The sequence below is a fragment of the Uloborus diversus genome, chromosome 4, assembly GCF_026930045.1.
Source record: "Uloborus diversus isolate 005 chromosome 4, Udiv.v.3.1, whole genome shotgun sequence".
In the NCBI taxonomy this organism is placed as follows: domain Eukaryota; kingdom Metazoa; phylum Arthropoda; class Arachnida; order Araneae; family Uloboridae; genus Uloborus; species Uloborus diversus.
The window spans coordinates 62717973-62745036 of NC_072734.1; the positions used below are offsets into that span (position 1 = coordinate 62717973).

Below are 27064 nucleotides of genomic sequence, written 5' to 3' on the forward strand. Positions count from 1 at the left end.
AACTGATCCCTGAGGAACCCCACTTAAAACATCACTCCAATTAGAATGATTTCCTCTCACAACTACTCTTTGCTTCCTACCAGTAAGCCAATTTCTAACCCAAAGTAAAGTTTTTCCTCCTATTCCAATGTCAGCTAACTTGCTGAGAAGAGCAACATGCGGTACCTTGTCAAAAGCTTTTTGAAAATCAATATAAACAACATCCACACATTTTTTGTTATCTAAAGCTGAGGTAACCTTGTCGTAGAAATGCAATAAATTAGTAGTACAGGATTTACCTTTCCTGAAACCATACTGCAAACTAGTCAACAGACTATTAGTCTCTAAGAACATCGTGATCTTAATTTTGATCAAAGTTTCAAAAATCTTACAAATCACCGAAGTCAAACTTACAGGTCTATAATTCCCAGCAATACCTTTAGACCCCTTCTTGAAGAGTGGCGTTATGTTAGCCAGCTTCCAGTCCTCTGGCACCGTCCCCGAGTTATAAGAAGCATTGAAAATATTCAAAATAACATCCACTAATTCCTCTGCACATTCAACTAAAATTTTTGGATAGATATTATCTGGTCCCGGAGCTTTAGTTGCTTTAATCTTTTTCAAATGAAATAAAACCTCCTCCCTGGAAAATACAAAATCCTCAAGCTGTATAATAGCTTGTGTCTTGTTAGTGTCAACTGTTGAGATACAGTTATCGTTAAACACACTGGTAAAAAAGTTATTTAGAACATTGGCAATATCCCTATCGTTTTGGATTAAATTTCCATACTCATCAACCAACAATCCATGCGATATGAAACCTTGGTTTGCCAAACTCCCATAAAGTACTTTCCGGAAAGATGGTTGCATTTGAAATTCACTTCCTACTGTGGAAAAATCAATTGTAATTTCCGCCGAAAGACGGCGCCAAAAGTAACTGCGGTTCGTGCTCGTTCTGTTTTGATTTCGGTTGTTGGAATTTAAGTCGACTTTCGTGTATCAACTCTCTGAATATGTTGTATGTTTGTGCTGTGTTATTCTACGTTAATAAATGTTTAGATTTTGTTGTTCATCCTTCATTTATTGAATTTACCACTGAACCACATCGATGTTTAAAGTCGGATACATCGTATTTCGTAATTTCGTAACCCATAGTGAAGCGCATTTATGCATTTTATTCCACGTATCGTATTCAGAATTAAACTTTATGTTGGAGTAACCTGGCAACATTGTGAAGGCTCAGCAGATTCTAATACAGCATTACCACGCTGCCGAGTAAGGTTTTCCCCAACAATTAAGTGTTTTATCCTAGAAAGTTGGCTGTAATGCATGTACCTTCAGAAACAGAAACACTGATATCTAAACGAAAAGTTGTTTTTTTATTTTTTGGGATTTTTAAGCAAGTCCTCCAGAAAATGCACACAGTAACACAGTTGTTTGTCCGAAGAAGCGTTCTCCTATTTCGGCATGGGTACAGGTGTCTCGAGCGGTTTTCCTTCCAAGCCTAGCAGAATGTTCTCGGCTGCCAATTCCGCCATTCGAATGCGGACGTTTGTCTCCGCACTTGCCACGTGAGGAGTGATGACTATGAGAGGAGATAAAACGAACATTAAAATATTGTACTAAACACTACTTGGATAAATAACAATATTAAAAGAACAATATACACTGATCTCCAAAACTTAAGGTACAACCTGCTTTTACGTCTAATTTGCAAATGAATGAATGTAGAAACACCAAAATTGGAGAAAATCTGCATTAAAGAGTTTTTTTATTGAAGGTACCATGGAACTTCGTATAATGCAAAAATGATGTACAACAGAAAATGCACTCTTGGTGGAAAAGTTCCATTCTTAGAGAAAACAAGTACATCACAGTTTTATGTAGTCCATTGAAACAGTCTCATATATATAATAGCCAATGATCGAGTAACCCGCGAGTTTCAACAATGAAACTCGTGCCACGGCATGATAATTTGATAAATGTTTTGGTAATGTTTAAGATGCAGGGAAAGGCTTTATTGTGACAAGGCTGACCTCGATCCGGTAACTTAACTGTTTTACTGGTAAGACTCATTTCAGGGGAATGAAGAAACGAAAAAGTGGTATCCACCGGAGTTTAGGCTTAATCCACTGGAGTTAGGGTTAAAATTTCAACTATCAAAATATCACCAAACAGGCAATGGCTTCGTTCAAATGTAGAAGCAATTTTCACCCGTCACACCTTGATGGGCGATTTTCTAGTTACAAAATAGTGTTCAATAAGGAATGTGTATTGTGAATCCATGAGTAAAAAAGGTTTACAATCTGACAATAATGTATGTTTTGGCTGTTCTGGCGAGCGTAGACTCGGCATTACTGTAAAAAATATATTTCTCAATGTGGACGGAACAGTTTCAAGAAAATACCTTACGTGATTTGTTTTATCTGCTTTTATCAATTTATCTGATACTCACTGAGATTTTTTAACGAAACCAACTTGTGATCTTTTGGCAATGGTTCTGGAACGGTTACATCGATGGCTGCTGCCCGGATTTTCCCACTTTTCAGAGCATCATATAAGTCGTCTTGATCGACGACGCCACCTCTATAACAGGAAAAAAAAAGTTTAAAACCAAAATAAGAGAGAACTTTTATTTCTGAAAATTTTACGATTTCGTTTATAACTAGTATGTTGTGGCCATCACGAAACTTTCTTCTATATTTTTCTTCTTTTTTTTCTGATCCCTCCCCATGCTTGACGAGGAAGCAATATTCCAAACAAAAACAAAGTTACACATGCAAAAACTTGACGACCATCCCAATGTCTGAATTATTGCGAAAGCAAAGCAAAGAGCGAAAATTGAAAGTTATTTTAAAAGCCTTGCTTGAATTAATTACAAATATTTTATTTGTTAACAAACATAAGATGGCAACAGTTAAAAATTTTAAATCATTGAGATGATATTTCCGATCATTTCCATATAATTAAAATCACGAGAAATACGCAGACAACAATCTATTACGATTTCTCTTTCTTACTGTTGCATTATTAAAGCTATTTTTATTCGCAAAAAAAAAAAAAAAAAAAAATCAACGCCTCTTGGAGCGATTGGCGTCAAAATTGAACCAAAGCCTGTTTACATATGGATTCACATATGTTCCAAATTTCAACCAGAACGTAGCAATATTTCTTGAGATAGGGCACTCACAAAGGAAAAAAGAACGCGCGATTTCGCTACCCTCTTTTTAGCTGTTGACACCAAAATAAAATCAAATCTTATACCCACTAAGGGCTACTTGCCGATAAATGTTTCTTTCATTCCGTTCATTATTTCTTGAGATACAGCAGTCACAATTGACGACAAAAAACGTTCTACAGCTCAACCCCCGTTTGAGTTATTGACACCAAAATTGAATCAGCACCTGTACTTGTTAATGGCAGCATATGGACGAAATTTTGTTTGATTCCGCCAGTTACTTCCTGAGGAATAGCAAGCACGCGTAACTTAAAAAAACGTTCCATTGCTCCACCCCCCTTGGAGGAATTCACGCCAAAAACCAATGGGCACAAGTTCACATAGGGGCACATATGTGTACCGAATTTCGTTCGATTTCATGCGGTAGTTTTTGCTGTAGAGCCGCCACAAAAAACTGGTCACACACAGACGTGACACACACAGATACACACACACACATACACACAGGCAGACAGACATTTTTCAAAAATAGTCGAAATGGACTCAGCACACCTCAAAACGTTCGAATCCGTCAAAATTCGAAATTCGAAAATTTGCACGAATCCAATACTTTCTTCTATATATTAGATATAGAAGAAAGTAAAAATACGGTTCAAGTAGTATCTCACAAGTTTATTTAAACTGAGTACATGTTGTTTGCAGTGATTTTTAAAAAGTACTTAAAAATTGCGTCTAATATATCGAAATTATTTCTCATCTCGTCACTTGAGAGCAACACTTATCGAAACCCCAGAATAATAGTAAGCTATCCTACTATTGCACTGGGGCGACGGCATGCACAGAGTAATAATGGAATCTAATCACGAGTTAGTCGAATTTTAGCTCTGAGGAGAAATGATAACCCTTTGGCCACGAGCTCAGAAGTTGTTGATAACATTTGTGAATGTGATGAATATTATTGGACTGTGTTTTAATATTAGCGACCCTGAATTGGGTCAGATTGCAGAGTGACATTTTGACTTCGTTCCACATATGCTCAATTGAACCGAGGTCGATGGCAGAACTGATAATGGTTGTGATTCAAACTGAATGATCCTCTTCAAACTGAGATTGATCAAGCACCGGGACCAAGTTCATTGTCTTGCTGAAAGGGACCATCTTCCCAAAGGGAAGATTACGGCCAAAAACGAAAAGACACGATCAATAAGGTCTGCTATTCAGAGCTGTATCCATAGATTGAACGAATTTTGATATTCGTCTGTAGCTCAAAACAATCACAAGGTTTAACGCTTATCAACATTTTATTAACCTAAACAGAAAGACAAGAAATAGCGAAACAATAAGATCCCGCTCCTTCTTTTCAGAATTATTAGGAATACATGAAATACACAGCCAGCTCAGTCAATTCCAGCCGAGGACTGCAGTTTCGTGCTTATTAGCACTCATCAGCCCGGCATAGGAGTGACTGAGGTGGAGGTGGAAAATCTCTCCAGGAAGCCAAGAGTGCCAAACAAACTGGTAGCTAATTCCTTAAGAAGTTTTCCACCTCCACCTCAGTCACTCCTATGCCGGGCTGATGAGTGCTAATAAGCACGAAACTGCAGTCCTCGGCTGGAATTGACTGAGCCAGCGGTGTATTTCATGCATTTCTGCCTTAGCTCTGGCAATAGGACGGTAACTTACTAAATATTAGGAATGGTGACTCGTTTCACATAAAACTAGATACTAGAAGTAAGTAAAATGGTTAGCATTGCGTGTTGGCGGTACCTTTGAGTCAAATTTCTCTCACCTGCTAGTGTTGATGAAAACGGCGGTTTTTTTCATGAGGTCGAAGGCCTTCTTGTTGAAAATGTTTTTGGTCTCTTCCGACAGGTTGCACATGGACACCACAAAATCGGACTCTTTCAACAGCTCCTCAAATTCCACGTATTTTGCACCCATATCTTCCGCTATGAAAAATGAAATAAAGCATGTTTAAAATGATCCTCGGGTAATTTTTAACGGCATGGCTGTTAAATGCTACTACGTTTCACAGATTTTCGATGCAGTACATTCGGTAGGTCGGAGTTTCTAACCAAGATAGAAAAAGGAAAAGCAAAAACAACCACTACTTTCTTACATACATAGGATATTGGACAAATACAGCAATGTAGGACATATCGAAGAAATATGGTTTATTCAAAACAAAAGTAAGTACAGAGCTCCAAGCGAACATTCTTTTGTAGCCAAACAGAGAGGTGCACAAGTGCACGTTGTACAAGTCTTAATTACGAAATTAGATTGGGAATAAGCTACAAATTTCAGAAATCAATTTGCATACTATGTACAGGCTGACATGGCCTGTCGTCGACCCTGGAGGCAGCTTTTCCCCATGATGTACTGCGCCAAAAAAAAAAAAAAACTTTATTTTGGTGTAGCATAAGCACCTAACGAGTAATTATTGTGCAATTAAACGAGTTTCATATTGCCCTTTGAAATCTCTTTACACACACACACAAAGTGGAAGAAAAAGGCGATGGCACGTACCTGGTTTAATGGGATGAAATACATCATAGTACAAAACCTTTTTGACTCCAAAAGGCAATACTCTCTTCATTACACTTTGGCCTAACGAAAAACATAGTAATTAAATGACATCAGTGCAAATGCTCAGAAAACCAAATCATTAAGCAAGAAAGGAAATGATGATAATGATAATTATTAGCATTTTACTGTTTACTAATTAATTTGTAAACTGCAGATAGATTACTAATAAAACTGTCCATACTTCACATGCTTGTCAATTCAATTCTAAACTTACAAGTTAAATTACTGTTTACAAATGAGCAAGGAGATATTTCAACTGATAATTACACTTTTTGGTGCCCTGTTATCAAACCTCATACCCCCGTTATCTGTCTTCATGCAGATAATTTCCTTTTTTTCTTTCTCCCCTTCAAACCCTTTCCGAATAGGAATCTTTGGAATTTAAAATTTTTCGTCAAATCATTAAATTAGATTTGCAGTTGCTTTAAAACTCTATTTAGCTAGCGAATGAAACGGTTTTTACTGCAATTTAAAATATTTCGCCAAATAAAAAAAAAAATAAATAAAAAAAAAAAAACATCAAATAATATCTTTTAAATGTAAAAATAATTCCGCAACTCTATTGTTTATCGCAAAACTTGTCCAGCAACCACGCTATCATAATCGATCCATCTAACGAAAAAAAAAAAAACATCCTGTGGAACATTCAAAAATCGTCGTCAGAAAAAAAAAAAAGAAAATGTCGTACATTTTACTCGGATAAAAAGAAACCCAAAGCTTCTTTTCTTTCAAAACAAATCGCCAAAACAATGACTTACATTAACGGTTGCCTTAAAAAAATAATCCTAGACTGAACTGCTCAGCGCCTAACGCGCCAAGCGACCACGCTACTGGAATCCAGCCCTTTTGCGAGTGAAGCGGATGTTTTTCCTTTGGCAATAATAAATCTTTCGCCAAACAAACAAATAGGTATAAAATCACATTAACAGTAGCTTTCAAATCTTTATATATTAAGCGCTGCGTTGCCTGGCTTTGCCCGTTCTACCTTGAGAATAAAAATTGTGTCGTGACATAAATTCAACAATCATGTTTAAATAAAAGGTAAAAAGAAAAAAAAAACACCATGCAAAATTACCCTTCCAAGCAATGACGACAGATATTAAAATACTTTTAAGAAATTTAAATGCGAAAGATGGATTTTAAAAGAGTAACCATGGAAACATGAAATAAAATAAGTTTGAGAAATTAAATGCAAAATAAGGAAATAAACAATGGATTTAAAAAGCATAACCGTGGGAACGCGAAAATAAAATGATTGACAACTTGAATCAAAATGACAGATTTTGAAATTGATTTAAAAAACGCTTGTAACTTTTCTTCCTTTGAAGATAGAAGCTAGTTTTTTCGACCAAAGGTCGAGATATTTCTAGAGTAAAAAATGTCGCTTTTTCCAACGGTGTCAAAAAGAAAACTGTGGGACAATTCCTTCACTTTTTATTGATAGATTTAATGAAGAAAGTATTGTCAAAATTTCAAATAAGCCTAAAAAAGTTCGAGCTAAAAACGCAAATTACTCCCGCCGTAATTAAGTTAGAGCATTGAAACAAATTGTTTAGAACGCGGAAAATTCTACCCCTTTTCAACAATACATAATATTAATATGTGCAAGTAATTTTTCACCCCTTTAATAGCCAATAATAGGCCATTTACGTGAAATTTAGACCTAAAGTAGAATAAAAAAAGAACTATTTATCTGATTTTTTTTTTTCGAATTTTAGCCTATGTTACTCAGTAAGAAAGCACCTTTCATATAGTGAAGGGATTTTTCAAATAGGTGCAGTGGTTCTAGAGATTACCTCGAACATATAAACACACAAAAATCCGCCCTCTCTCTTTATAATATAAGTATAGATCATGTAAGACGATTCTGATTTTTTTTTGAAAAAGTCAATTTTAATAATTACGACAGTTAATCAGTTTTTGAAGTGCAACTTTTTATGCAAGGGCTTTGAAATTCTGTGGAACGGAAGTGAAGCAGTTGTTTTTGTTTGACGAAAACACGTGTGTATAACCAACGCATTTCGAGGATTGTTAGTGCTCTCGTTGTTTTTAACCGACTTCAAAAAGGAGGCGGTTATCAGTTCGTACCGTATGTATGTTTTTTTTTTTTGTTTGTCCACTCATAGCGTCTCACCTAGTGAACCGATTTTGATGATTATTTTTTTAATGGATAGAGGATGGCTCAACTTAGGTCCCATTACTTTGTTTGACCATATTTGTTCTTTAGAAAAAAAGTTATGGGCAAAAAACAGTAAATTTCCCTATTAAATGATTAAAATGATATTGTAGCAAAGTTCGCACTTGTCATCCGTGGATAACGGTGGCTCAGTGGTAGAATTCTCGTCTCCCACACGAGCAACCTGGGTTCAAATCCCGACTAGGACAAAGCGAATTTTACTAAAATTTCGTTTCTACTGTTTTCCGTATTTTCTCGAATAATCTATTAATTTCTGTATCTTTTCAAGTCTGGAAAGTTCCAGCACTTTTTCAAGTTGTATATAAGGAGATGTAACGTTCATTCGTGGTTCTGAATTAAGATCTCGAGTTGAGACTAACGAGTATTCGCTTCATTTGGCTTTCACATTGTCTTCGCTATCTTCATCTACGCGACAATATGAAACTCATTGTTATAAAAGTTTGGTGCCATATAACTGTAACATTAATAGTAATTGTAATGATAATTTTGAATAAAGGCTTTTCTAAAGCAATGCAGTGATATAGAGCCGCACTTCTTACTAGGTAACTTCTTACTTTTACTGAAATATCTACATTTACACTAAAAAGAATGAAATAAAAAAATTTTGAAAAAAAAAAAATAGAACCGACTTCAAAATTGCTCTAAAAAGTGAAAAATAATTTTATTCTTTAAACACCATCGATAATACTTTTAAACATAATTTTTGAAGTTGGCGCAAAAACAAAAAGTAAAATCCATTGTAACCATGCTTCGTTCATATTTTTATCAAAAAATCATCCAAACTTAGGAACGAAACATTTATATCGTTACTCAAATGTGCTGTCATCAATGCGTAATGCATGTGGTAGTGAAGAAACTGGACGTGGTTAAATTTATACTTGTAGTTGAGTTATGGCTGTGAATGGTTTTATCGATCGTTTTTGCGCCAACTTCAAAAATTATGTTTAAAAGTATTATCGATGGTGTTTAAAGAATAAAATTATTTTTCACTTTTTAGAGCAATTTTGAAGTCGGTTCTATTTTTTTTTTTCAAAATTTTTTTTTAATTAAAATGTTATCATTAAAATGTAAAATTTTGCTGTGAATCCTGACACGTCTTTGTCGGAACTCGATCCATGGTCCGATGGGTTCGAATCTTAGCGTTCTGTCGATTGAGCCGCAGTGATTGTCAGTCAGATTGTGCATAGTGCAGCAATATTAGTATGTGTACGAAAACCGTGTTGAGGAATGGTGGTGTGGTGTTCTTCACTTCAGATGTGTAGTTTTATTGATATTTGACTGTTTCACCCTCCTTACAACCCAGATCTTTCACCTTGGGTCTTTCATGATTTTGGCCCCATGAAAGAAGAACTTTTAAAGCGATGATACCACTCGGATGACAAGGTAAAAGCTGAAACCCAAGAATAGTTATCGGATTGGATGGGATTTTTTCACAGTAAGTGCCGAAGAATTTGTATCATGCCTCGACAAATGTTTCAATAACGTAGGTAATTATGTTGAAAAGTGGACTTTTATTCCAACTTTAAGATGTATATAAAGTTATTGTAAAATTTCTACCCTGTTTTGCCTTTTTGACTGACTCTTGTATATCTACTATGTATAGTTAACACACGCGGCACATATACACATGTAAAGTACGATACTTTAACTAACCACTTACCGATTCTCCCCATTCCAAAGATACCAACAGTAGACTCAAACAATCCCATACCAGACAGCCATGTTGGACTCCAGGAATACACCCATTTTCCGCTGTTCATCAAGAAAAAAATACCATTAGGGAATTCGCTCTTACTTAATGAGATAGCTACAGCTGCAGTCTATCAGTAGACAACATTCGCAAAGCTTAGTATTGTTACAAATCCTGTAAATAGTAATTATTGTAGTAACGTAACCTGTAAATAATTTCCCGTAATGAATATACAACCCCTTAACATATGGCTAAAGTATACAATCCCCTATTCTTTTTATTTTCATTGATAAAATTTGATAACGGTCTACGCATTTCTCGAAGCAGAAAGAATGTTGTAGAAAATTCTTGGATGTTTATAAAAGCCGTTAGCGATGGATAAACGGGGAGTTTCGATTCAGATTTCGAACTGTGAGTGTGTATTAGCTCTGTTTATAGCGAGGCATTTCGCTGTGTTGTTTTCGTATTTGGAAGTAAATACGTGTGTAAACGTTGAGTTTACGGTGTTGTGTGATAATTGCTTTATTGCTGATGAATAATTTAGCAGTTGTTGGCGATCTTTCCTGTACATAGTGTAAATAAATTTCCTGTGTTTTTATCAAGAACTGTGTTTTCATTTCAAGAAAGTGGAAGTCGCACCGAATCCGTTACAATTTGGCGCCCAACGTGGGGCTACTTCAGGACTTTCTTGCAGTAAGTGTGACTTTGGACATTTTTTCATAAAGACTTTTTAAATTTGGACTTTATTTTTATGGTGATTACTCGCGCAATGGATGAACAATTAAAACAACTGCTTGATGCAATCAACTCTGTGAAGAGTGATATGGCGGCTAATCAAGAACAATTAAAAAGTGACTTGACTGCAAGTTTTACAGCTAATCAAGAACAATTAAAAAATGATATGGCAGCTAATCAAGAACAATTAAAAAATGATATGGCGGCTAATCAAAACCAATTGAAAAGTGATTTAACGGTGCTGAAAAATGACCTAGTTTCTAACCAAGAGGAAATTAAAAACGATCTTACTTCGGTAAAGACTGTGATGGAAAATAAATTTAATGAGATAGAGCATCGAGTTGATGCTATTGAAGGAAAGTTTGAGGCAGTTGAAGGCCGATTCATCGCAGTGGAAAATAAAATCGAAGAGAAATTTGAAGAAAAATTAAGTTCCGTTGAAGGCCGATGCAATGCTGTAGAAAATAAACTGGAAGAAGAAGATAGAAAATTTCATCAACTTAAAGAAGACATCTTTAAAGACCTGGAAAGGAGATTGGCGACCGCGGAAAGCAGCTCTGTACAGTTTGGCGCTCCCACATCGGTTGCTCGACCGTCCATTAAACTTGCCACATTTGATGGGAAAACTTCGTGGCAGGTTTACAAAACTCAGTTCATGATAGTGGCGGAAGCGAACGGATGGGACTCTGCTACCAAGGCCTGCCATCTTGCAGCATCCCTGAGAGGTGACGCAGCGGTCATTCTCCAGACCCTTCCGGACAGCCAGCGCCTGGATTTCGCCGCCCTCACATCTGCGTTGGAGCTTCGCTTCGGTGAGAAGTGCCAGAAAGATTTCAGCCGACTCCAGTTGAAGTCCCGTTTCCAGAAAACCGGGGAAACCCTGCAAGAGCTAGCGGCGGACATCGAGAGACTGTCTCATCTTGCTTTTTGCGACTGTCCTGCGGATGTTCGAGACAACCTGGCACTCAACTATTACATCGACGGGGTTCGAGATCCGGAAATCCAGAAAGCACTACGGATGGCGGATGTCAAAGACCTGAGTTCTGCTGTTGTGTATGCGATGAAGTTGGAGGCCGCCCAGCAAGCAACCCGCAAGGATCGCCATTCAATCCGCGGCGTGAAAACTGATGAGCCTGATCCGGTTTCGTCACGCTTTGCTGAACTGGAAAAGCAAATAAAAGAAATTGCAGGAATCCTCAAAAGGACTTCGACTCCCAAGTACCAAAATGGACAATCACTTAAGTGCTGGAAATGTGGCGGCGAGGGTCACTTACGAAGAAACTGTGAAGCTCGCCAAGAAACCAGAGGGAAGAGCATCTCTCCCTCACAGGTCCAGGAAAACTAAGCCATGGCAATCTCGCGGGGCGGAGGTCGCCAAATTGGAATGAGCCCCATCTTAAAGTTTTCCAGATTTCATCGACGAGTGGCGGCAGTAATGGACTGTTTGTTTACGCATATGTAAACGGGTTTCCCTGCGAACTGATTATTGACACTGGAGCCAATGTTACGATCATTAGAACAGATGTGGCTCGTCAATTTGGACTCAACATTCTTTGGACACCGCCCTGCGTTACCCTCCAAACTGTGACTGGTGACAAGATCGAGATTGAAGGTAAAGTAAACTTAGAAATTGTGTTTGGAAATGCCACTTACCATCATACGGCATTCGTTGCTGCTATCACGGACCCCTTCATTCTCGGATTGGACTTTTTAAAGAAGTATGACTTCAACCTCGACTTCAAGACTAATGAGCTGCACTCGATGAGAGAAGACATAGCCGTTTTCCCCGCAGAAAGTGATGTAAAATCCGCTCATCAAATAATAGCCCAAACAGATTTATCGATTCCCTCAAGGTCAGAATCATTAATACCTGGCTCCATTGAAGAAAGCAGTAGTTTTCGATTTGGACTCATTGAATACCCCAACCTAAACAATAACCTAAAAGGAGTGCTGGTAGCATCTACGCTTGTGGACCTTTCTATGGATGTAATTCCTGTGAGAGTCGCCAACGTGAGTGAAAGGCCCAGGAATATCCTAAAAGGTGATGTGTTGGCAACTTGTACTCCAGTAAACTGCATCATTAGAAGAATCAATTCCACTGAGACTGTGTCTTCTGAGTCCTTGACATCGAAGTTAATTGGGAGTGCGCCGTTATCGAATGATCAAAGAACTGCTGCGGAACAATTGGTGGACGACTTCAAGCATCTGTTTTCATCTACATCGGAGGATGTGGGCCGGACGGATTTAACGCAGCATAGGATCTATACTGGAGAACACCCCCCTATTAAACAGCATCCAAGACGACTACCGTTTGCCAAGAAGGAAGAGGTCGAGACCCTCCTGAAAGAGATGCAGGAGAATGATGTCATCGAACCCTCGTCCAGTCCTTGGGCCTCTCCCATCGTCTTGGTCCGAAAGAAAGATGGCTCCACCAGATTTTGTGTCGATTACCGACGGCTGAATGAAATCACCAAGAAAGACAGTTACCCTCTTCCACGGATAGACGACACCTTGGACACTCTTTCCGGACACAAGTGGTTTTCGACCCTGGACTTGAAGAGCGGCTACTGGCAGGTTGAGATACACCCTGATGACCGGGAGAAGACAGCGTTTACAACTGGACAAGGCTTATGGCAGTTTAAAGTGATGCCCTTCGGCCTCTGCAATGCACCAGCTACGTTCGAGCGTCTTATGGAGACAGTGTTAAGAGGACTTTCCTACGAATCCTGTCTGGTCTACTTAGACGATATCATCATCGTGGGACGCAGTTTCGAAGAACATCTGGCAAATCTTAGGAAGGTGCTGCAAAAGCTTAAGGAAGCCAATCTGAAGTTAAGCCCGTCCAAATGTAATTTGTTCCGCCGGGAAGTGAACTACCTTGGTCACATCATCTCTTCTGAGGGTGTACAAACCGATCCAGAGAAGGTATCTGCGGTCAAGAGTTGGAGTCGTCCCGAAAACATCCATCAGCTGCGAAGTTTCCTGGGGCTCTGCACGTACTACAGGAAGTTTGTGAAGGGTTTTTCCAACATTGCACGACCTTTGCATAAGCTGACGGAGAGCAAGCAAAAGTTTGAATGGTCCAAAGAATGCGAAGATGCATTTCTACGACTGAAGGAGGCTTTAACATCAACGCCTATCCTCGCCTATCCTCAGCCTGAAAAATCCTTCATCCTGGACACTGATGCGAGCAACGAGGGCATCGGAGCTGTTTTATCCCAAGAAATTGACGGAAATGAACATGTCATCGCTTACTGGAGCAAATGCTTATCAAAGTCGGAGCGAAATTACTGCGTCACCAGAAAGGAGTTACTGGCCATAGTGAAAGCTGTAGAACACTTCCATCATTACCTCTACGGCCGAAAATTTCTGCTTCGGGCAGATCATGCCTCGTTAACTTGGCTTTTGAACTTCAAGAATCCAGAAGGCCAGATAGCCAGATGGATACAGCGGCTCCAGGAATATGACATGGAGATCAAGCATCGAAAAGGGTTATCTCACGGTAATGCTGACGCTTTATCAAGGAGACCCTGTCCTGAGAACTGCCACTATTGTTCCCGAATCGAGAAACAGTATGGAACGACTAGCCCTACCGCCTATCAGGTGACAGTGACTCCAACATCATCAGAACCTGATCCATGGAGTGATGACCAAGTTCGAAAAGATCAACTTGAAGACCCCGACATAAAACCAATTTTAGAGTTCATGGAAAGTGACAGTCGACGCCCTAGCTGGCAGGACGTTTCCATCTTCAGTCCTGCAACAAAAAGATACTGGGCTTTATGGAACTCACTCCATTTACGGAACGGCGTGCTACACCGGAAATGGGAATCTGACGACGGCAAGACATCTAGGTGGCAGTTACTACTTCCTCGATCCAGGATTTCAGATGTTCTGAAAGAAATACATAGTAGTGCGACTGGAGGACATTTTGGTGTCTTGAAAACTCTCAATAAAGTTCGGGAGCGCTTCTTCTGGAGCAAGGCGAAGGATGACGTGGAGAAGTGGTGCCATTCTTGTGACGCCTGTGCTGCTCGTAAAGGACCGAAGAAGAGAAGCAGAGGGAAGCTACATCTGTACAACGTTGGAGCTCCTTTCGAACGAATTGGGATCGACATCCTGGGTCCTCTACCAAGAACTGCTGATGGGAACAAATACATTCTTGTTTCCATCGACTACTTCACCAAATGGCCCGAAGCGTATCCCATTCCAGATCAAGAAGCTACCACCGTAGCAGAGACTCTAGTCCAACACTGGATCTCGAGATACGGAACACCTTTGCAGATTCATTCCGATCAAGGGAGGAATTTCATCTCTGCTGTGTTTAAGGGCCTATGTCAAATTCTCGGAATTGAGAAAACTAGGACAACACCACTACACCCACAATCGGACAGCATGGTGGAGAGATTTAACCGCACAATCCTGAACAATCTCTCACTTATGGTATCCAGAAATCAACAGGATTGGGACAAGAAGCTACCTTTGTTCCTGCTGGCCTACCGCAGTGCTGTCCACGAGACTACTGGATTTGCCCCATCTCAGATGCTCTTCGGACGAGAGCTTCGGCTACCTTGTGATCTCGTCTTCGGTCGTCCTCCGGATGCGCCTTCATCGCCTGAGGAGTACATCCAGGATCTCCAGGCCCGGTTGGAAGACGTTCATAACTTCGCACGAGAGCGAATCAACATCGCGGCGGAGAAGATGAAGACCCGATACGACACAAGGTCTACTGGACATGAATTCAACGAAAGCGACAAGGTTTGGTTATGGAATCCCATCCGACGGAAAGGTCTTTCACCCAAATTGCAGTCGCATTGGGATGGACCCTACAAAGTCGTTAACCGACTAAATGACGTCGTAGTGAGGATCCAAAAATCACCTAATGCAAAACCTAGGGTTGTACATTATGATCGGTTAGCCCCATACTATGGCCATAGTTCATGAGTATTACGTAAACAACCATGGTTGATAACATAAAAGTTGTAGATAATTTTTGCTTTTAATGTTTAGTAATATTTCTTGTTATTATTGTGTTTTCTGTATCTGTTAGTTATTATTTAATGTGTGTATTTGTGAACATGTGATAGGAGTTTGGCCCCCTTTCTGGGGGATTGTACTGCCCGGGACGTGCAGTCCTTAGGAAGGGGGCAATGTTACAAATCCTGTAAATAGTAATTATTGTAGTAACGTAACCTGTAAATAATTTCCCGTAATGAATATACAACCCCTTAACATATGGCTAAAGTATACAACCCCCTATTCTTTTTATTTTCATTGATAAAATTTGATAACGGTCTACGCATTTCTCGAAGCAGAAAGAATGTTGTAGAAAATTCTTGGATGTTTATAAAAGCCGTTAGCGATGGATAAACGGGGAGTTTCGATTCAGATTTCGAACTGTGAGTGTGTATTAGCTCTGTTTATAGCGAGGCATTTCGCTGTGTTGTTTTCGTATTTGGAAGTAAATACGTGTGTAAACGTTGAGTTTACGGTGTTGTGTGATAATTGCTTTATTGCTGATGAATAATTTAGCAGTTGTTGGCGATCTTTCCTGTACATAGTGTAAATAAATTTCCTGTGTTTTTATCAAGAACTGTGTTTTCATTTCAAGAAAGTGGAAGTCGCACCGAATCCGTTACAGTATTCAGTTCAGAAATAAGCATTTGTTTTCTGAAATAAGAAAATTTTCTTCGTAGAAATATTATTGCATTTAAGTAAGTGGTATGTTACTGGATTTAACCACCGTTTTTAGTACTTTTCCGTTCAAGTATACTACAACTACAAGCGTTTTAATAGCGCTTGTCTTAATAACTTTCTAATTTGACGAAAACAGAAAAATACCACCATGATCTGTTTGGCTAATTTGGCGGATTACTTTACCTTTTGAAGGAGCTTTGTAAGTTATTTTATTAAGTTGTCGAATTAGTTTAGAAACGTTTTTCATGTGAGAGGCTGTCCAGAAATCATGTCATGCTCTGAGGGGAGGGAGAGGTGTTAGCGAAATTGTGAAAGTTTGTGAAGAGAGGAGAGAGGGGGGTAACAAGAAGTGCGACATCAAGGTTTTTTTTTTATAGGAATAAGTCGGTGAAAAATAGAGTGACATTTGACATAAGGAGGGGAGGGGGTAAGATGAAGTGTGAAACTTTGTTACAAAGGGGTGAAGGGACCAAAAAGTGTAAAATCATTTATGAAAAGTCCCTGATTTGTTTAACTCGGTTCTTAATTTGGCAGATTTTTAAAATTTTTGATGGCCTAGTGTAATTACTTTTCATTTTAATGGAACTTCTTTTTCATTCAAAGGCTTGTTTTCGTTAATAAGTCTCTTAAAAAGACAAAATAGTGTATTATCATACATTATTACTATACATTTACTTCCTAATGTGTAGTTTCTATCTATGTCACTTTGACCAAACATGATGATGGTGGCAATAAACAAAATGCCAAATGGAACATAAAATTTTGCCGAATCGTCAGACAAATTCGCCCACAAAGGAAATTTTTGCAAGGTCATAATGACGTCCCGTGACCGTGGTGTCGGGGCTTGGGAGCCCCTGGCACCACTGTTTAACCTAAGGGGAAAGTGAATTTCCTTACTCTCGAATGGCAGTGGAAGCTTCTTCGAAGTTTCTCCCGGCACACAGCATTAGTAGAACGGTCCACTCGGCCACTGAATCGGAGGAAACGTTTGGAGTGTGGCTCACAGCAATGTTCCTGAGCAGGAAAAAAAAAAAAACAAATATTTTACAAATTGACAGCAACGAAAGTAACATGTCAGTCAGGTATCAAGTTTTTTTTTTTTTTTTTTCAAATTATCTAAAAATTAATTTTGGGGATGCAACTATACCATGAAATTCAGCTTAAAAATATGCAATAATCCAGATCTTTTAAAAATGTATTATGCATTGGATGTTACAAAATACTACTCAATCTCTTCTGTATAATTGCCAGGTAATCTTGAAGCGGGAATATCATTTGTAATAGGTTGCAAGTCATTATTTTGCTATAGATGGGATCAGCGAGAACGCACCTCTTCTGAGCTTTCTGCCTGGTTGTAGCTATTACAAATGATGTTTCTACTTCGAGGTCATCCACCATCTCTCCGAAGTCAAGCTGTCCCTAGTAGCTCCTTATGGCAGTGAGTGAATTTTGTAAAGCTCCTCTGTGTTGCGCAAAGTTAAGACGCGATAGGGGTAAATGCATTTGCTCACAACTCCTAAACGTGTTGTGTTGCATCTAGTCCTCCTTTGATAGCGAAGCTAAACCAAGACTGACTCCAGTGACTCTGAGCCTATAGAACACATAGGGCGGGTATACAGATTAAATAATTCACCACCCTTTAGATAATTCGAGACAATCAAGGATATGGCCCGATGAAGCCTGAAAAGCAGTACACTGAGGACATAAAGGTAATCTTTTACTTTGTCTTGGTATGTCATAGATTTCAGATGACCACTGAAAAAAAAACGAGACATGACAGTCTGTTGCAACGGAGGGACAGGGAAGTACCAGGACTTTACCCTGATACGAAGAGTGAGCAGCAATGAGTGTAAGGACCGCAAAGATTGATAAAGCGGGAATACAATTCTGAAGAAGTCAACGAAGTCAGAGAAAGCCTGAACAGATGTGCGCCACTTTTAGCAAGGGCTCCTAATCGTTATTGTTAATATGCAAACATCAAAAGACTGTCCAGTGTCCATTTTTCCTTTGGTATAAAATTTAAGAGGAAGGGAATGAGGCTATATAATTCAAGTTGTGTTGTTCTCTACATATGCACAAAAAAGACATCTAAAAAAAATATATATATATATATATATTTCGACCTTTCTTTACCTCCTGTTCAGATAGTGTGGAACTTCCACATCACTTTAAACGTGTACTAAGCGGTAAAATATTTAATTTTAAAATGTGTTACATAATAAACTAAGTAACCGAAAGTATAAAGATTTCGCATTGTTGAAATAATTATTTTGAAAGCAATTCGAATTCTATGCAACAAGCCATATCTTTGGCATTCTTCAATCAATTTGTTTTCACTTTTCTCCTCTTTTTTTTATTATTATTATTAAGTGAAAACGAATTCTTCAAGATACAGTCGAATAAATAGACTTCTTTGAATACAAACGAGCTGCGATTTTATGATTTTATTAGCGCTGAAAACATAATAGTATCATTTCAATTACCTTTTTTTGCATTCCTCTAAGTCAATATGTTCATAGCCAACAGACATGGTGGCAATCACTTTCAGCTGGTTTCCTACAATAGAAAATGGAAACTTTTTTCAATCGTACAATTATTTATTAAGCTCTTTTCATTCTCATATTATTTTTTTTATGTGCACAGCGCATACACACACGTGCACATATTAATATTTCAACCCACTCCTAATCCCTCACATACACTCCGTAACACATAATAATATTTGAGAGACTCTTGATAATTGGAGTGGAATCTTGCAAATTAAAAAACTGCAGATAAACATTCAAAAACTGACAAACAAGGGATTCGAATCGACTTCTAGGCCTTTCGGTATTTTCTCCATTTTATGACGATATGATTCGACTATGTATCCAAATCATCAGTACTTGAGGAAATATTCAGAAAATACTTCTGTCAAAATATTTTCAATACGGTTACATTTTAAATTAAATCTAGTTCGTCTAAAATTAAGCAAGTCTTAAAAATGTACTCCTCCGAATCTCCCCTCCCGGAGGCATCTTAAAAGCATTACAAAGCATCTGAAATTTCGATTCCAGATCTTCAATTTCACAAAATTTCCAGGGAAGGCCCTCGATTACTAAGTAACATCGCTTGAAACTGCTTTCAAAAATCATCTAAAATTGCGTTTTGGCAGCTTTAATTTTGAAAGATTACTGGCCCTAGTGTTACCAAATATGGTGTTACAATCGCTTTTTTTAGACTTCAATTTCACAAAATATTTGGGCAAGGGTCTCCGAATTTTTTTCCTTTAATATTGCAGAAAGTAGGCTTTTTGAACATGACTTAAGAAAAATTTAAGTGGAATAGCCTCTCAACCTTTCCTCCTAATATCATAGAATATTAAAGAGAAAGGAGAAAGTAATTTCTACTTTTTCAAAAAAAAAAAAAAAAAAAAAGATCGAGGAGAGCCCTAGAGTTCCATCTTTTAATATAACAAAATAAATATGGCCTAATCGCGTTTTAAGGCTTCAACTTCTACAAATTTCCGCGGAGCCCCTCGTACCTTTTCCTCCACCCAAGACCGTCTAACATTGCGTTTTTAAAACTTCAAGTTTCAAAATTTTTCTGGGAAGAACCTCCGAACCTCTCTTTTTAAAAGAGAATTTCTTTTTTACAATGTGCCCCTCTAAAACTATTTTCTAGTTGCGACACTGCTCTTGTTGTCATGTTTTGACAGACATAAAAGTTTTATCAGTTATTCATTACTTAGAAATTAGACAGATATTCAAAGTGGCCTTAATTTGATGTTTAAAATATTTTCTTTTTCCAAAACGCATTATTAGCGTAACAGAGGAGCTGCTGAACTCGAAATAACTTCGAGATGTGAACTACAAACGTACACCATATTCCAAATTTAAACATTCAAACATTATTTTTTAAACAAATTAAATTCCAAGCGTATTCTTTTCCATTTTGTATTTGCCTACAAAACCTAACTGCAGGTGTTTACTATATTTTCCCCGAAAGTCAATGTATAAAGCCTCTCAAAAGACATTTTCCCAACGGCGCCGATCAAGCTTGGCGCGGGCCTGAGTGTACCCAGACCCAGTCTTCCCTATCATCATGACATGTATTTCTACTACCTGCAGCTTGAATAACATCTTTGTCCACTGGATCTGTGAGGAGGCAGAACAGACCATTCACACCTTTTATCTTCTTTATGAGATCTTCTTTGGGGATGGGCTTTTCTTGGTCGTAAATTTCAACATCACATCTGAAACGACATAATCCAACAAAATGGCGAGAATAAAAAGTGTTGCTAATACAACAGATTCAAAATGGAGTGGTTTCCTTCAGTCAAAAGTACTACTCATCATTGAAAGTCATTGAAATCGATAGAATGAGCAAAAAAAAAAAAAAAAAAACATGGGCCTAGAAAATACTTTTATTTTCCCAACAGTTTTTTTTTTATTAATTTTTTTTAAAGGCCCGATTTTTCAAACAAGGCGTGGTTTTTATGATGTCACAAATGATGCACTTTGCCGCATCTTTCTACTACGTTTCCACGTTATGATAATCGAGCAGCGAATTAAAATTGCGCTCTACGCTTACTATCAACCATATCGTTGCCAATACACGTGAGTAAAAATGCGAATTAAATATTTTGCACTGTGAATGGCAACACAGAATGGCATTTCATCATTTGTGATGTCATCGCCAAGAAATGTAAACAATAAAAGCTCACCGATTTAAGTAATTTTTTAAAAATATTAAACGTAAACAAATTATTTAAAAAATGGTCAGATCCTATGTTTTTAAGCATGCTCTTTCAGAAAAAAATACTTTTAAAATTTTGGAAACGACCTCATTTAGTTTTTTACCTGTAATTCGTCGCTAAAAATGCGAATGGGCATATCTCACTTTTAAGCATTTGCAGAAAATCGATTTTAGGATTTCTGATTTACTGTATTGCTTGAGAACTGCTAACAGTGTGAGGGGCTGTAAATTTTTTACTAGTTATTGTAGAGATACGCCCATTGGTCAAACTATAAAATCGACTTTGGACATTTCTGTGCTGGTCATAACTCATTTTTAGATTTCAGATACTCCCATTCGTGTTTTTAGCGACGAATTGTTTCACTCATTTCTTGGCCAAAAGAGTTACAAGAAAACCTTGCGACGAACTTCAAAACCATGTAGTACCTTGCTTATTTACATATTTAAATAGACTAAAAATTATTATTTTACACCTTTAAAATGCGCATAATTTGATGCTACAAATATATTTTCGGAATGTTGATATGAAAGATTTAAAAGAATCAAAGTGCATTTGAGAAAAATAATTGGGCAATCAAGGTTAAAAAGAAGGAAATTTGCCCAGAATAATCAGAATATCACCCCAAATGTTTCAGATATAAGTTTTTGTTATAGGTGTCGTGTGTATTTAACATTTTTAATGAGCATGTTTTTTTATACATTGGAAAAATTACTTTAATTTAAAAAAAAAACTTTGTTTGTCAAGCAATTCTTCTGTTACTTTTCCCAGTCTTGTACTATTCTGGGAAGAGTTATCCATAAACAGACGCATTCATTGTTTCGTAGTATTTTATAGATACGGGAACTTTTTTGTTAACGTAACCAGATGCATATTTCGCCAAATGGGGGGGGGGGGGGAGTATTACAATTTATTTATAGAGTTTGCAATCTTTTAATTTTGTTAATTAGGAGGAATTATCACAACGTGGAAAATGACAAATTGGTGAAAAAATTCACAATGGGGAACTATACTGCCTTGGGCAGGTAACGGATATAGTAACTTTAAATTTTTCGTCTTTCATTTTGGTCATCTATTATACGTTAGCTTTATTGTACGAACTTGCTTTTCGGTGAGAAAGAAGCGCAGAAAAAAAAAAAAAAAACCCTGTGATTTCCATTTCCTCCAACTAAATCTAATTTGAATTCTGAAACTTTGAATTCAAATTATGTTTTTCGCAATTACGAGTTGCGACAAGACCCTACTCATTGGAGTTATTGTTTCTAGAAACAGCTCCCTCCCCCAAGCATATCCCTCCTCCTGGTTGGTTACGTGTGTAAAGTTGAGCGTGTGTGTAGGCTTAAGTGTGTGCACGTAGGTGTATGTGTGTGTGTGTGTGAAGGCCCGCGCGTGTGAGTGAATGTGTATGAGCATGCGTGTGTAGGACATGGACGCCACCGTCCAGCAGAAGTGGATTCCGGGGGACTGTGCTCAGGACGAGAGGAGCCGCGCCGGTGGGCGGTGGTGCTGGCGAGGCCCCTGGTCCAAACTGAAAAAGGAACCACAACATCAAGGATGGTCAAGTGAGAACAATAAGCAATCGTAATTGCTCAAAAGATAGTTTAATTCTAACATTTTCCTATTGTTAGTGCATTGAGTCCAAAACGCGTTTCTTCAAATATCTAGAAAACCTTTTTCTGCAGATACTACCGTTTACCTGCCCACAGCAGTACAATCAGGGCAAAACTAACCTGGCAGCATTGGGATGACTACGCAGATCCTAATCACAGCATCACTGTCAGGTTTGGTTTACACCAACTGTGGTTGTTTTCATTTTTACTCCTTTAACTTTAATTTTTCATGTTAATGGAACATTGGAACAGCTTTGGTATAATCCCCGAGTTGGCAACATTTTGTGACACCAATCCGTGCTAACGCGTTTAAATTTTTACGGCCACCTTTGTAAGTTGTAAAGTCAAAACTAGTGAAAACAAAACGCAACACGATTGGCGAGTTTTCACCGAAAAAACGTTGCAAAAAAAAAAAAAAAAAAAAAAAAACTAACGCCAACTCGTGGATTACACTAATTGCTGTTCCGACACTTTTCATGTTAGTTAATAATTTTTTTTTTTTAATTTCTTTGATTTTTTTTTTTTTTTTTTAACTTGGTGAATTATTTTATGAGTGAATGACTAAAATTAATTATTTGGTGGAATTTCGTTTTCATTTTGAAGCAACTTTTAGTCTTGTTTTGTTTGAAAATCAAACTTTAAATTTAAATTTTTAGCATTATTGATTTTGGCAACGTTTGAAAAGCAAATAATCGCTTCGTTCTGACTACTTTTGGCGAAAATTTTTAAAATGTGCCAAATGTTCCACGTTATGATAATTTCCCCGGAGTTAGACGCGATCGTGATGTTTTGGATGATAATAGGCATTCTGGCAGTAGCAGCATAGCCGAAATACAAAAAAAAAAAAGGGAAAAAAATTAATTTGAATTTTGACGTCTTGAATTCAAATTATGTTTTTCGCAATCACGACGGTGTTTATGTAGGCGTGTGTGTTTGTGTGTGAGGGGTATGTGTGTTTGTGTGTGAGGGGTATGTGTCTTTGTGTGTAGGGGGTATGTGTATGTGTGTGTAGGCATGTGTGTTTGTGTGTGGGGGGTATGTGTCTTTGTGTGTAGGGGGTATGTGTATGTGTGTGTAGGCGTTTGTGTCTGTGTGCAGGCATAAGTATGTGGGTAGTTGTGTATATGAATGTGTGTGGGGGGGAGGAGGGGGTATGTGTATGTGTGTGTAGGCATATGTGTTTGTGTCTGTGTGCAGGCATGAATGTGTGGGTAGTTGTGTGTATGTGTTTGTGTATGTGTGTGTATGTGTTTGTGTATGTGTTTGTGTGTGTGTGTGTGCGTGCGTGTGTGTGTAGTTGTGTATGTATGCGCGTGTGTATAGGACATGGATGCAACCTGGAGACGGCTTTCGCTATAGGAGCAGCATCGTGAGGACCCGGTCGAAGGTGATGCTGCAGAGGGTGGCGGTGGGAAAATAAAACCAAAGGAATCAAAACAGTCAAATGAGAACAATAAGCAATCGTGATTGCTCAAAAAAAAAATTAATTTGAATTTTGACATCTTGAATTTAAATTATGTTTTTCGCAATCACGAGTGTGAGTATGTAGGCGTGTGTGTTTGTGTGCGGGGGGTATGTGTGTTTGTGTGTAGGCATGTGTGTTTGTGTCTGTGTGCTGGAATAAGTGTGTGGGTAGTTGTGTATATGAATGTGTGTGGGGGGGGGTATGGTGTATGTTTTTGTAGACATATGTGTTTGTGTCTGTGTGCAAGCATGAACGTGTGGGAGTTGTGTGTATGTGTGCGCGTGTGTGTGTGCATGCGTGTGTGTAGTTGTGTATGTATGCGCGTGTGTGTAGGACATGGATGCAACCTGGAGACGGCTTTCGCTATAGGAGCAGCATCGTGAGGAGCCCGTCGACGGTGATGGTGCGGAGGGTGGCGGTGGGAAAAATCAAAAGAACGTCAAAAACAGTCAAGTGAGAACAATAGGCAATCGTGATTGCTCAAAAAAAAAGAATAATAACTAATTTGAATTTTACATCTTGAATTCGATTCGATTCGATTCGATTCAGAGTCACAACTGACTTCAACTGCATTTATGTCGAGGGCTGCATACTTAGTGCCTTGCCTCCATTATTATTTTATATACCGATAGATGGCAGCACCATCACCGGATCGAGCAGTTAATGAGAATTTAGAACTAGTCCAAGAGCTAATAGCTACCTGGTACTAGCACCCCCAGAGGTATCGTTTCACTTGGAGGACATTGAGACCACGAGCATATTTAACGTCGCCCAGTCCCCTTTAATGACGACGGTGGGTCTTCGACCAGCAAGGATCGAACCCGAGGCCCTCCGGCCCCGAGTCCAATGCCTTACCGATCAGGCTACCACGGCCCATCTTGAATTCAAATTAAGTTTTTTCGCAATCACGAGCGTGAGTGTGCGTGTGTGTGTAGGCGTGCGTGTGTGTATGTTGGCGTATGAGTTTGTGTGCAGGCGTGCGTGTGTGGGTGTGTGTGTGTGCGTGTATGTGTGTGTGTGCGTGTATGTGTGCGCGCAGGCGTGTGTGTGCGCGTAAGGGCATGTGTGTAGGCGTGTATGTGTATGTAGGATATAGACTCAACCTGGAGACAGTGCTCGCTGGAAAAGCAGTATCGGGCGGGTCTGGTCGAGAGGTCGAGATAGAGATTTCGGACCAAAAATCAAAGGACGCGGATAGGGGATATTTCGATAATTGGGAATCTCGCGATCTTCTTCATTGGCGTCAATTTTTGACTTCAAGCATGCGCGAGAGGTATTTTTCTTTGCAAATCTAAACAGAGACCAAAAGCATCCATTCACATAGGGTTACTATAAATCAGCAGGGTTACCAAAATAAAATTATTTACGCCAAAAATTCGACGACCCCGGCAGATACTCAGTTATCGAAATATCCCCTACATTCATACTGCCAAAGTGTAAACAATGAATTATTTCAAGAATATTTGACGTTAAGTTTAACTCAATAAAAAATAATGGATGATGAATTTTTCGCCAATATGTTACGGTAATTTGCTCATTACTGCTGCAGAGGAAGTCGGGCCAAAAATAAAATCAAAGGACGGATGGACGAACATCAAAATGGTCAAGTGAGAACAATAAGCAATTCTTAATTGCTTTAAAATGTGTGTTTTTTTTAAGTGGCAGTTGAGAAAGAGGCCAAGACTCCTGAATATCGAAATCTTCCAAATTTTGAAAATGCTCCGAGTTTACCCCACGTTATGGCAATACCCTCAAATGGTTATCGCTCAAAATTTGAGGATCGTGGCAAATTCTGTTACCGAAATTTCTCTCGGTTAGTTTCTCCCTTCTTTACACTTCTAACATATCTAAAAATTTAAACGATCGGCTCAAATAAAATGAAACATAATGAACTTAATATTAGTTATCGCACTAAAAGGAGCATGACTTACTTAGCTTCGATCTTTTTGATTCCCTCTTCAGGAATACTTGGCCTTGTAATCAAAACTTTTGGTTTGCTCATGTTGAATTTAGAGATATTTTTTGGGTAGATTAAGTTCAAAGTATATTTTTTTCCAATTGAAAGAACGCCACAGAGCTTTATCGTTGCCATATAAGCGATTGAGAAAAATGATTTTCTAGTTTTAATGCACGTTCAGAAAACCATAATCATATACTAGAATTCACCTCGCAATAAAATATAATTTTCGAGTATTTACATTTAAATTGGCATCGTTAACCTAAAGAAAGACTAGACGTTAAATCCCGGTTATTCGGTAGGGCATTGGACTCGGGGCCGGAGAGGCTCGGGTTCGATCCCCGCTGGTCGAAGACCCACCGTCGTCATTAAAGGGGACTGGGCGACGTTAAATATGCTCGTGGTCTCAATGTCCTCCAAGTGAAACGATACCTCTGGGGGTGCTAGTACCAGGTAGCTATTAGCTCTTGGACTAGTTCTAAATTCTCATTAACTGTTCGATCCGGTGATGGTGCTGCCATCTATCGGTATATAAAATAATGGAGGCAAGGCACTAGTATGCAGTCCTCGACATAAATACAGTTGTAGTCAGTTCTGACTCTTGAATAGAATAGAATAGAAATCCCGGTTATCACAAATTTGCCATTTCAACTGCTCTTGCGCGCGGACTTGGGGTTTTGGGTTTTCTATTTTAAGATTTCGTGTTGCTTGTTTATATTTAGGCTGAGCTACGGTCCCAACAAATTAATGAATACGATTAGAATATTTTCACAGCGATTTCGTGATATTTTATGTGAAACTACGGATATGAATAACTGATAATCTTTATAATGTTAAGAGAAAAATGTCACTTTTTTAAATTGGTTTGGAAAAAATTATTTAACATAAGCGTAAAACACGTTGTGTACTTCAAAAATTATTGGAATATGAGTACAGATATCAGTCTTTTGCGGATATTTTACGTTAGGCGTAAACAACTTAGTATTACACATTTTTATTTAGGTGATGGTTCGGCTTTGTACAAGAAGTGATGCCGCAATTCTAGTACGCTCTTCAGAGGTTAAAAATTTGGTAGAAAAATCAGACACCGAATCCATTATTAATTAAAACTCAATCTTTACCGAGGACTAAAAACTAAATCAGAGAAAATTTTGTGATTTCTAATTTTTATCTGTTGCTATCTCACATATTTATTAACAAATTTAAAATGTTTGAAATTAATTTTAGCAAGATTT

The 27064-nt window shown here is 38.3% G+C and overlaps 1 protein-coding gene across 1 annotated transcript; it reads right to left on the bottom strand.

Annotated features, from left to right (window-relative positions):
- Positions 1 to 1436: 1436 nt before the first annotated feature.
- LOC129220601 (glyoxylate reductase/hydroxypyruvate reductase-like) lies at positions 1437 to 25892 on the bottom strand. The gene is made up of 9 exons (XM_054855030.1): positions 25804 to 25892; positions 20166 to 20296; positions 18546 to 18618; positions 16960 to 17076; positions 9601 to 9692; positions 5684 to 5764; positions 4947 to 5106; positions 2435 to 2565; positions 1437 to 1564 (listed from the first exon to the last, which is right to left on the bottom strand). Exons 1-9 carry the CDS (start codon positions 25872 to 25874, stop codon positions 1437 to 1439), a joined length of 984 nt encoding a protein of 327 aa, XP_054711005.1. The 5' UTR covers positions 25875 to 25892.
- Positions 25893 to 27064: the final 1172 nt, after the last annotated feature.

Coding starts and splice junctions, on each gene's coding strand:
- LOC129220601 (XM_054855030.1), bottom strand. CDS start 25,874: ATGAGCAAACCAAAAGTTTTGATTACAAGGCCAAGTATTCCTGAAGAG. Junction 20,297..25,803: donor ATCAAAAAGATCGAAGCTAA/GTAAGTCATGCT, acceptor ATGTCGTTTCAG/ATGTGATGTTGAAATTTACG. Junction 17,077..18,545: donor TTAGAGGAATGCAAAAAAAG/GTAATTGAAATG, acceptor TTTCCTGCTCAG/GAACATTGCTGTGAGCCACA.